Consider the following 12,748-nt stretch of genomic DNA (forward strand, 5'->3'; position numbering starts at 1 on the left):
TCTTTCGATTTCTCTCCCTCGTTTTTGCCTTCTTTTTTTCAACCTTGTTTCTCTTAACATGCTGATCAGTCATCTTCTGGTAAGCATCCTTGCCCGCCCTGGTTGCATCCGAATAGCAGTCTCATTTGGCTAACATCATCACAGAGTAATCTTGTTGGAGAGAGCAATCAGTTTACTTTGGAATTAGGTATTCCGTTGGCGGGCCCAGAGAGAGGGAAGGCTCACAGGGTTTAAAGGATGCAAACGAATGCATGCTCTCTGGAATACAGTCTTGCGCCTGATTGGGTGATAACAGCCCACACAAGCTCCATGTGAGAGTAATGAATGGCCAATGGGAGGCCAGAATAATAATGCAATTGGATTAAAATCCAATCACACAATGGTTTTGTCTGTTGACTTTATTTGTGGGGTATGTTCTACAAACCAAGCCCACAATGTGCAAGATGCATCATGCTTTGACTTGGGGCACACAATGTCCTAATCATAAAGATTACCGCTCTGTTTACTACAGTCCAATCTCTTTTGGCTGTCAGAAGTCCTCCAGGGTTTTGCTGATCTGATTTGTTTTTAGTGTACATCCAGTGCATATAGAATGAATGTGATCTAACTGAGCACGATGTTGGTGACAGTAGATATTCTTGACTGCGTCTAAAAACACTGCCTCCACAGTTGGTGAGTAACCGCTTAATCAGGTATTTTAACCTCTTCAACTCCACTGCTTCCACAGGAGGCTTTGTCACTGCTGTGTGGTCAAGGTTTGCTCAAACCCACAGAACTTTACTTTAAATTCTCGTAGAGATCTCAAAGTTTCCAAATATACCAGATATGTGCAGTTGAATTACAGGGAAACGTGCATAAAATGATGTACAAGACATCTGGATATTTTCTATTTGATGTAAAGCTATGGCCATAAAACAATGACATCTTTGGTTTGAATATTTTACTCAGTATAAACATGATGTAGCTTCAATGAAGCGCCGCAACCAGCAGATGCAGAAAATGTATGTGACACTGTTGTACGATATGAAAAAAAACCCAACTTTTAAGCTACTTAAGGGGAAATTTAGGGGAAAATCAGAGTTCAAGGGGTTAATGTCTTGGATTATCACAGAGACACGCACAAAACTGGCACTCTGCAGCCTTCCTCAGAATCCCAGCCACTTGCTGGGAGGCCATCTCTTAGGAGAGGCTCTCTGATCAAATCGATTGACTCCTCTTGGATGATCGATCAGCCAGTCAGGTTGGAGGTGGAATAGATTAGATGACCTTTACATTCTCAGCGGTGCAGGACCCCCCACTGTCCACTGCTCTTAACATTAAGAGGACATCTCTGTATTACCTGACAGCACGATTTTAGCGCCACATTACATTCTGTACAGACATACACCGCTCCCCCTGCCAAAGCTCAGTCCAGCTGGTGGCCTTGGAGACCTGAAACAACACCCATCCTGCCCATAAAACCAAATTTATGAACCCACCTTCCAGTTCGAAAATGGCAATTAGCACTAAGGAACAAATGTGTTACTTCATGTGATATTTGAGAATCCCTGTCCTTGTGGGCCGGTGAACTCCCCATATCCTGAAGTCTAGGAGTGGCTGCTATACTGAGCCCCACAGCTCCCACCCAAACACCACCCCCTGGCCAACAAAAACAACCCCTGGGAGGGGTAGTGGAGAGGGGGGAAATGTTGAGCCGGTGATAGTGTAGCCCCAAAGTTCCTAAACCACTGTGGCTAGCAGGATGCCGTCACAGCTGGCTCCGCTCCTTCCTGTGGGCCTGCTCCACGGAGCGCAGCCTGCTGGGAGACATAAACCTGTCCGACTGGTCACTCTTTCCACCACCCTCCATCTCCCTCCTTCCTTTCCTCCCACCGCACTACTGGCCAGTTTGGCAAAAGCCATCTAAGGAAAAAGCCCTATGGGGATCAATGTGCAGTACATTTCCATGCAGACATAAGCAAAAATCTGACCTTTTCATTAGGGAGTATTACGGTTCAAAAGCTTATACATGTTTCTTTTAGAACAGGGTGTCTGGGAACTAGGCACAGGTTGTTTGGTGAACTCTTCTTTGTCTAAAAGCCCTGTTATGTCCTGTCGACTTCTGATGTACATTATCTGAGGAAAACACAGGCCTCTGAAAAGCTCTTTGGCATTTGATATGCTAATACAGAGTGTTAATTACGCACCAAGTGTTTGTTCGTGTTTCACACTTCACACGATTGTTTATTAATTCAAACCGGAGTGAGTGAACACTCATTTGCCACAAACACACCAGACACCTGTTAGGGTGCCATCTGATCAAAGGAAATAGGATTACTACAAACAAATGTCTATGAAAAAAAAAAAAAAAACACTCTCATGGTAAAATGGCATTTTTGAGCACAATCTAAATATTCACCTCTGCCATAAATGAAAACTGTATCTTAAACAAAACCAAAAAGGTGCTAATGAAAGGCAAAACCACACACACCTACATGTACACTTAAAATAAAACTACAGACAGATTCAGGAAGGTGTGAAGAATAAATCAACATTTCACAGAGCATAAATTAGGAATCCTAGGTCAGACTGTCCATAAAGTTTTTAGGATACATTTTTGCCTCCTCTTTGAGCCTAGTTGTGTTTCTCTGTATCTGCTTCATCATTATTCTGGTGAGCAGTACCACGTTTGAGAGAGAAAAAAGAAAATCATTTGAATTCTGGGGACCCAGAGGAGAGTGAGCAAAGCCCAGAGGTAAGATCCAAGCTCGCTCTCCGTGCCCTTCCGTTGGCTGCCTACCTGGTAAACATCTCCACAAGCTCCTCGCTTTCAAAACACATCAACCGCTTCCTATGTATGACTGGCCGGCCGAGCAGGAATTGAGACTTTGTTTTTTACTTTTCTCTGTCTCTCTTCCGAGTCGCCGCACGTAACCTGTCTGGCATTAATGATGTTGTTAATAAAATGGGGCTGGTCTGTGGGTGGATTTGCCTGGCAGGCCTGGTGCCTGTCCTTCTCAGAGATAAGCCCACTGCTGGCCTTATCTGCCTCCCACAGCCCCACCCAGCAGCGCCGTGCACTGGACACACAACCAGTCAACTCATCACTGGCTAATTACCACCTCTGACTGCCTCACAAAGCAGGCCTGGACTCACACCGCTGCTGCTGCTGCTAAGGTTGGCTCTCCCCTACCTTGACTGTGTCTCTCTGCACTTCTTTGTCTTTCTCTGCCCATCCCTGTCTCTCTCTAACCTTCCCCTGTCTCGCTGCCCTTCCCATCTTTCACTACCTTTCTTTTGTCTCTCTAGTTTTCTCCTGGCTCCCTCCAACCCTTACCCTGTGACTCTGCAGCTCTTTCATTATATTTTATTTGTCTGAGCCAACATAATATTTTGAAGACTATCTGCACTGTATTTTCGGGCTGCATTTTACTACTGTCAACGGGCAGGGAATATGTAACAGCTTCCGCCTGGGTGGTCAGGTATATCTAGGGGTTGTGAAAGAGACTAATGTCATTTACGTTACAGTTTCTCTGTAAGGGCTTAAGTCATTTGTGAGCCAGAGTCAGTTCAGTCTCAATGGCTTCAGCAGAGCAGGCAAAGTCACTAGTGTTACAGAGGGAGGGAGCGGTTTCTTTTATTCAATTGTTTTCCACTTCCACGAGCGTGTGCCAAGGGGGAGGAAAGCGCCGGCTTAACACGCTCTGCAATTCAACACGGCCAGACGCAGTCCTATTAAGATTTAATGTGCCATTCTTCTGCCTATGCTGCTGAAAAAGACTTGCAGGCTGAGGAAGAGGGTGAACAAAGAGCAGGCAGAGCCAGGGCCAGGGAGAGACGGAGAGAGCAAGAGAAACAGAAACAGCCGCTCCACGGCCAGGCCCTTGTCATACCACTGAAGTCACATTTTTCAAAAGGAAGAGACATAGCGGGGCGAAATAACAACAGTGTCGGTGATATCAGGTTTTCACCCAGCGCATGTAGCCTTGGATGCGTCCCTGAGATTATCTGTGTTGTGTCCACATGTCATCCCTGCTATGGTGGCTACCTACTTAAGAAAGAGGTCAACTGGATGAAGTCGCAGCATGTGTTTAGCCCTTTGGGCGATGAATTATGTGTCGTCTAAAAGGCAAAACGCAAGCATGCAGGTGCTGTGCCAGTGAGTGTGTGTACCGCGTGTGTGCGTGCTTGCTTAGCTAGGTGGATGACTGATTGAGCAAGCAAATGAGTGAGAGAACGAGTGTGTGAGATACCGTGGGATGTGAATACGGAAGAGGCGAAGAGTTACAGAGCCGATCGTCCATTGTTGCTGCCTTTTCTGCCTCAGACGCACACACAAGTGCAAGCACAAACAAACACAAGCTATTCTATTCTTATTTTGATTGTTTTTCCGCAGAAAATGCACTCCTCGTCTGACAAAGACCAATAAATACTTTATACAGTGCATAATGTGTGCGGTGTGAAGCACAGGGGAGAGAGAAAGAGGGCGTCCTCACGAGGGCATATGCTTTGAATTCCTAATGACACTCCTGTTAACGTTACTGGCACTGTCGCGCAGAGAGCAAACGCATGGGGATGCTACGCCAAGGAGTCAAACACATCTACTTTAATACTCTCTCTTGCTCTCTTTCTCTATCTCTCTCTCTCTCCCCCTATTTCTCTTTCTAAGGGATTCACATACACACTCAAGAACACGCGCCCACACAAACACATACAGGAAAGACTCGAGCCCAATTCTGAGAGCTCACTCTAGCATGAGGTCTCTTTTCAGTGGCTGCGTTGTGCCAGAAGTAGCTATTCTCCCCTGACCGCCTCTCCCCCTTTCAAAGCCTTGTAATCAGTGTGCTGCTCTTTGTACCAGGATGTCGCAAGACGCCCCGGCAAAAACGCAGCAGAATTTCTGATGAACGGCAGTGGCTCAGAGTTCGGCTAATCAGGTCTTGCTCATGTCGCCTTCCTCTTATGTGAGCCCTTTTGAAGCAAATAAAGTCTTTGCAGTTTGGCACATTCTTCTTGGCAGCCAAAAAGCAGCTGTTGGATCAATACACAAAGTTAGTTGAAAAAAAAAAAAAAAAAAAAAAAAAAAAAAAAAGCTCAGCACAACCAATTGGAGCCTGTTGGAAACAGTTAGTAGAAAACACGAGCTGCCAGGAGCCTGTTCATAGTTGAGGGTATTACTGAATGTTTCCATGCTGCTGACCCAAAGACTTGATCTAAATGAAACAAACACTTCAAATAAACATGTCGTGGTAAGGAGTAAAAGGAGGAAAACATATATCAATGGATTAAAAAAAAATCCTCTGACTTCAAGTCAGAAAACCGATTTGAGCATTCATATTAGAAGTCTGTCTACAATATTTCAATCACATTACCGACCTCTGCATTGTGGTGAGATCTTATTGTTTTTCATAGAGTATTAGTATCTCATTTGTATTTTTCTCATAAATCTGAAACATATTTTATTGAAGCTGAGCATATTTTGCAATATCTACAGGGAAAGGAAGGGGGAAAAATCTACATAATATAAATCCATATATGGGCCAGTTCTCTCTCTCTCTCTTTCTTTCTCTGTAGCACTCTCTGATTGATTCCTTTATCTGAGGGAAGCAGAAGACATGCTCTGTTTGCTCGCACAGTGGCCGGCAGGAAAACAGAGAAAGACACTTATTAAAAAGGTCATCTCACAGAGGGTTAAAATAGCAGGGCACAGATCTCTCTAGGGGGAAGCAGCATTGCCCCTCCTCTAGTGAAGGACACAAGAAAAGGTGTTGCTCAAGGGAGCTGGACCCGTAATGAAAGAATGGCCACCAGGCTGACAGTCCATGTGTGCACTGGGCTATTCAAATGCCTTCAGAGACATGGACTAGAAGAACTGACTCTGAAAGGCTTTGTGAAAATGCAATCTTTTGAATTAAACTCTGAGCTAGAGGTGTTATTTTTATTTACAATGTGGGCTAGTAAACAGAAGTGGAAATGAGCTGAGGTGCAAGATATTTCTTTGGGCGAACATATCTAGAGCACATGTTTTCTTGCCTACCGCTGCAATCTCATATCTGGCATATGAACATGTGTTGTGCCAACTGAGAACAAAAGTCAAGCTACAAGACACTCCACTGTTTCTCCGTCTCTAAGAAGAATGAGTAACAATGCGAGCCTGTGCAGACAATACTGTGAGACAGTGAGACAAAGCATTTGTGAAGTGTTTTTGGAGAGGCCTATGGAATAGCAGTGCCTCCAGCCTCCTGTCTCCTCCCCAGGGCAGCCTAAAGCCCTGTCGGCAGGATGCTGATCCCCACACGGAAACCTGATCCGCAGCCATCCTGGAGCCGGAGGGGGGACGGGGGACTGCACTCCCCCCGCGGAGCCCCTCCACTTCTGCCCCAGAGTTAGAGGGGTGCTCTGGGGGAACATTCCTCTAGCCCTGCCCAAGCCAGCCTCCACTCTCAGCTCTCTAGAGGAGCATTCTTCCAGCCCTGCCCCAGCCTTCACTGGGGTCTCCTGGGGAGCATTCCTGAAGCCCTGCCCCAGCCCAAGACGGGCTCCCTGGGGACGCATTCCTGCAGCACTCTCTCTCCCCCCTCTCCCTCCTTCTCCTTCGCTCCCTTTCTCAGGCTCTCGCCTTCCTCCGCAGTCCAGCATTAGCACGATCGATAGCACCGATCGCATTGGGGACACGAGGCAATCCATACCCATGCGCTCCCTTAGCGCACTGCAGTGGTCACGGCTTAAGTGCATGGAAAGGTGTTATACCTCTGCCAGACGGGGGGGAGACAATGGCTACCATTGATCGGGGTGACATGTAACATCTTTCTCTTTCTCTCTGTCCATTGGGCGTGGTCGGAGTCTGTTTAGACTTAGTTTAGTCTGTTTTTCTCACTATTGTTGCGATAATTTGTTGCACTGTGCAATATAGAGTAAAAGAGGCCTGGCATAAGACTGCATGCCGTGTGGTGAGTGCATATGTGACTGTGTACATGCATGCCCATTTATGAGTTGTGGAAACATACACTTATGGGACATCAGCTGGGGCGAAAAAAAAAAAAAAAGAGCTGAGTTTAGTCAGGGAATGGCAAGCAAATCTCCACACGTGGATTGGTTCCAGTCAAGCTCTGAAATTTGTTTACCAAAAATAAAATGTCTGAAAATGTAGAAATGGAGAATTTAGCAGGTGCTGGTGGTTGATTAGAAAATGGTTTTAATAAAGGATCCATCTGTGAGTAGAGACTTGATGTAAGGCAGATTAATTGGTCATGGATGTCTACATAATGCCACATAGGAAATCTCCTCCCATATTCCGGAGAATACACAAATACACACACACACACACACACACACACACACACACACACACACTCCAAGTACTTAGTATGCCATCTAGAAGTTTCTTTTCTCCCACTGTGTTTGAATACTAATAGAGTGTTTCTGCACAATCACAATACCCTAATGGCAATTAGATTCTTTTGTTTGGTTTCCACGGGGGCTCTTATCCAAACGGTGTTTTTTTTTTTTTTTTTTTTTTTTTTTTTTCACCATTGAGCAATTAAGAGTTATTTGTCCGTAAGATTGACATTTATAAAGGGCTGGCTTAATTATAGGAAAAATATGGCAGAGTTTGTCATGACCACATTATGATGGTGTTCAACATAAAAGGCCTGCCCCCTGAATCATACACAACTCTCAGGGCATTAGAGGGTGTTTATTGTCTGTTTAGTGCCTATTAGACTACAAAAAAGTGTACGAAAATTTTGATTCAAGCAACGCTAGCACCTGACCCCCTCCGTCTTAAATAATAGCTTTTGTGTTATTATTTCATTGGTATGCCAAACAGAATGACCTTGAATCAATATTGGTTTGATGGATTGGTGGGTGTATTGAAAAAAGGTGGCAGGGTGCTCTGCACTTACTTCCACTCAAACCAAGGAATGCTTTTGTTGGATGAGAGAAATGTGAAAGGGAACATTAAATTGATTTTCACACCTTCGGAAGACTGAGCGTCACTTGAATTAGCACATACATGAGCACACATGGAGCACACATACATGTACACATTCACCCATGCACATGGAAAAACACTCACATAACGGACATGCATGCATTTATATATAAATGAACACCAACTGGGGCATCACAAAATGTTACCAATCACACGACTGACTGTAAATATGCATGCTTACAAAACGCCCACACACACACACCCACACACACACACACACACACACACACACACACACACACACACACACACACACACACACACACACACACACACAGACATATGTGTATGTGGATGCACATACAACCACAAACACACACATATACTGTATACCCTGGACTTGCTGGGTGAGACTGGCGCTCAGTTAATGGAAAATCTTTGCAAAACTCAAGGGATATCTTTTGGTTGTTTGGAAATCTGAGACCACTCAGAACAATTCCTACCATATAATTTGTGGTTTGTTGATTATGGGTTGCAAAATATGAAATCAAACTATGCTTGAATGTAAACTGAGAAGAGACAATGCTGACTTTTTGTTGGACAGTGCTCTGAATTTGTGTTTAAATTCTAAAAAGCTAGCTTCTCTGACATATTAGAAACAGGCTCATTAAATTTTAGCCGATAATTTGCTGTTTTTCCAAAAGATGAGGAGAGACAGACAAGGTCTGTGCCCAAACATTGGGAAATGTGTGTCAGATGGCGCTTCTCAATGTGGGCCCATCAGGACATGTAAAGGAGGACAGCAAGTCCAGGAGAAGCACATGGAAACCTTCAGCTCACATCATTAGTCCTGTCTGCCACCTTGTCAGGGTATTTATAGCCCTATTCATCCATCAGCAGGTCAATGACACAGTCTGCCAATGGCACCCTTCTCTTCAGTCCCACTAGGTATTACTAGCTTGCTAGCATCTGTACTAGTGGAGGGACTTCCCTGGAGCAAGGATCTGTTTCCAGTTGGTGGTCTGGCTGCTGTGGCATCTCATTGTTGGTTTGCATTGTAACACTTTGAGATTGTGTGAGAATTTGTATTATACTGTATAATAAGGTACACTGACACAGACAAGGACACGAAACACATACTATAAATACACATACTGTAGACTGCATATACAGTAATCTATTATCGGGACGCATGCAGGTCTGTCATGTCTGCAGATATATATGAACATATATAAATAATGTGCTATGTGTGTGTGTGCCTGCGTGTGTTGGATATCTACCAAGGTAGATGGTTGTCTGGTGTTGTGCTCCCCTTGGTGCAGTGCACCCAACACACACAGTGTAGCATATTCTCAGGTGGAGGCACAGAGTGGGAGTGGGAGTGGGAGTAGAGCTGAGTGGCAGAGTGGAAGGGAGGCTCGGTGGGCTGAGCGTTGTTTACCTGTCAGCTGGCATTGATTAATCTTGTGTTCGGTGAGATCGCTCAGCGACTCGAACACCTGCCGGCAGCTGTCGCAGCTGTGCAGCGCAGGCTCCTCGTCCTCCTCCTCTCCCTCCTCCCCTTCCTCTGGAGAGAGCAGCCTCTTCCTCAGACGCCCGGCCTCACCATCCTCCGCCGCCCTCTCGAGGGCGCACTCTGGATCTGCCGAGCCACAGGAAATGACAGTGCCACATAGTCAGAGGGGTGACCCACACAGTGAGGTGCTATAGCTTCCTCTGGGTGACAATAAAATGGATTTCTAGACTCTGGATTTAATAAAAACAATAATAAAAGCTGTAATAAAAATGCAGGTTCAATTTGGGCCTCTGTAACTCAACCACTCACGCCATAACAGAACTATTGGGCAGGTGAGTGTAAGAGATATACAAGCCCACACACACATTCAGATGGCACAATGCTCAGGCACACAAATCTAACACACGATGAACACACATACACATACCAGCACACACACCTCTGTTATTAGAAATGGTTTTACGTTGTGTTTGCCCTGCTTCACCCAAGCAAAACTCCAGTATATGAAACTAGACTGATGGGAATATTTGTAGTTAATAAATCCAGGATTGCAGTTTTGGCTGGACAAAAGAAATACGAATTCCACCAGAGAGTGCTGAATTGCATCAGTCAGCGTCTGTCAAAGGAGAAAGACTTAGCCATATAATCTAGACATCTAGGCCAGAACTGTGGGTGTATAAAGCATCGCACTGTAACACACACAAAACTGAGATTGGTGTGTGTTAGACTGTCGTCACGACACACTTCCCTAAATTATTCAGCCTTGCTTGCAGGCAGCCGCGGGTCGCGCACATCAATATTCTTCAATCCATCTGCAGTTTTGTCTCTTGTTGGCTTTGTGCTGCAGCAGTGCCAGGGGTGGGCAATTGACTACCCTGAACCAGAACTAGGCATTTTCTTTCAAACTACCAGTCCAATCCGAACAAAGGTCTACATGAGAAGCTAAAACATTATGACAACACAACAAATCTCACATTACTCACTCGCAGCATACCTTAAACGTCTTCATTCAGAAGAATAGAAAATCGTGCATGGCTTGCAACACATCTTGTAATTAGGAGGCATGGCCTGCAGCCCCCTTTCTCCCTGCTGCGACCATCACACTTCACTACAATAAGACTGATTACAAAGCCATACTCACAATCAAACAATGATGTCACACTGTCACACGCTCTAAGAGCATTGTGGGGGAAAGGAGCCCTGCACTTCACCGGCAGCCATTTTGAGCCCCACTGCTGCTCCTCAGCATGTCCTAAAACTGGAGGGGAACGTTAGGCAGAAGTCTGCTTTTTTGCCTATCACACAGTTAACAGTGCCTGAGGACAAGTGTGCTGCACTATCGTGTGGCAGAATCTGGCAAGGAGCCGAGTGTATGTATACATGGGCGGCCATTTTAAGTCCTCCCTTCTGTAGGGTGCTCTCAAACAGTGTGAAATTCCTCGAGGAAAGGCGATCCAGAACTCATCAAGGCCACCCAGGATTTTTCCTTTCCCCCACTCCCGCCAAGTATTGATGTAACATCACACCCTCCATTGTCCTTCCCTCTTGGCGACGGAGGCTCTCGGAACATGCCCTCTAAAAATATCAGCACTCTGGTCCCCGGTGGGACCATGCAGAACAGAACAGAAGGTGTTTCAAGAAAATGAAAATCCCAACCCAATCCTCACAGATGCAGGCCTCTCTTGCTCTGGGGGGGACGCTTTTGACTGAGGCCAAAAGCCACACAATATAGACTTATGATTCATCCACACACACAGACGCAGAATCCACAATATGCCTTGAAATGTGAAAACTTCATGTCCTTTTACGGGGTGTCTGTGGAGTAGTTGGTGGTTAAGACTTCCAATATTTTTTTTCCAGTGGCCTTCATGAATCATTAATTTACCTAATATTTCAGGTACTCCTGTCATAGGAAACAAATGACGGCTACATTTAAACATTTTATGCTCTATGTTTAATAAAATACATTTCTCAGTGCAGGAAAATACCCAGATGGTTTTTCGTTCTGTTTTCCATATTGAGTTGATGATCCCACATGGTTTGCGGGACGATACGTCTACTGTAATGGCTGCTTAAAAAAACAACAAACCCCTAAGTCCTAGCAGAGCTTCATTTGTAAGTTAGATTTTTACACCTTCCCTCTTTTTCTCTTGTTCACGGCAACAAGTTCAGGGCTCAACTTCCAGCGAATCAAAGCCGTGACAGAGTTTTAGGTCGAGCCGGGTGACCTCTCGCGCACTGCTGTGATGCACCGCTGGAAGTGTAAACTGCTGCATGTTGGGGAGAGGGGGGGTGGGGGGTCTCGACACGGCAAGGTCACGTCCAACCCTGGGATTAAAGAGCCACGTCAATACTGAGGTTCCTGTGCCTCTGGGCCTCATACAGTAATCCATCAGATCAGGACATCCTCCTCTACCAGTCTCTACAGGCTGGACAGCAGATCAATACCACCATGCTTAAGATGGCTGACAATCACATGTGGAATATAGAGCGGGAGATGTCTGGCATGTTGAGAATTTTTCATCTTCATCTCACACCCATGTTAATTCTGTTAATCAGGCTGACAATGTTGATATAGTAAGTAAGGTCACTGGGGGAGCTCTATTGACCACTGATCCATATTGTGATAAGAAAATTATTAAGTAAGCTTAACGTAAGGCTATAGCAGTTCAATCAGCAAAATTTAATTATTCATGAGGGAATTAAATTGAACTGAATGAATTTAAAATTTGAGGGTGGAATTCATTTTATTATTATTTTTTTAAAAAAAAAATTCATTTCCAGTCTTTACAGTAAAGTGCGCTGGTATTGAACTCATAAAAAGGTGAAAATGTGAACGGTGATTGACATTTGTTGAGCTGTGTAATATCTGTCTGTGCCTGAGTCCATCCATCATGCAGACTCCTGTCTCTTATGGTGCCTGGTGACATTTATCATACCACAACTTTCATCTTGTGAGTTGGAGAGGAGTCCCTAGGACCCCCCACCCTTATATTATTGAATATTTCTGCTCTTAAATATTTATAACGTTTTAATTGATATTCTCATCTCTGCTCTATCAGCCCCACCAGGGACCCGCGGTCCCTAGCAGAGAAACCTACCCACGTCCCCCCACTGTCTGGCCCACACACTGAGACAGGTGGAGACACTGACCATGGGGAGAGGAGGAAGGGCATGAAAGAACAGGAATACGGAGAGGATAAATAGGAGGAAGCAAAATGAACAGGCTGGCCGATACCCATCTAATTTTCACCTTAAAAAAGAATAATAAACACAATAACCCTGTCTTTAACCTCACTGGAGACCTTACATCTAACCCT

The 12,748-nt window shown here is 45.0% G+C and overlaps 1 protein-coding gene across 3 annotated transcripts in view; it reads right to left on the reverse strand.

Annotated features, from left to right (window-relative positions):
- Positions 1-12,748, reverse strand: part of LOC115375593 (zinc finger protein 521-like) — a 96,344-nt gene that overhangs the window by 71,104 nt on the left and 12,492 nt on the right. For all 3 annotated transcript variants that reach the window (XM_030075045.1, XM_030075043.1, XM_030075042.1), the window contains exon 3: positions 9,354-9,554. Coding sequence is in view for 2 of the 3 variants with exons in the window: in XM_030075043.1 (XP_029930903.1) it covers positions 9,354-9,554 (201 nt within the window). In the remaining variant the exon portion in view is untranslated. The remainder of the gene's footprint in view (positions 1-9,353; positions 9,555-12,748) is intronic.

This window comes from Myripristis murdjan, chromosome 17 (assembly GCF_902150065.1).
Source record: "Myripristis murdjan chromosome 17, fMyrMur1.1, whole genome shotgun sequence".
NCBI lineage: Eukaryota > Metazoa > Chordata > Actinopteri > Holocentriformes > Holocentridae > Myripristis > Myripristis murdjan.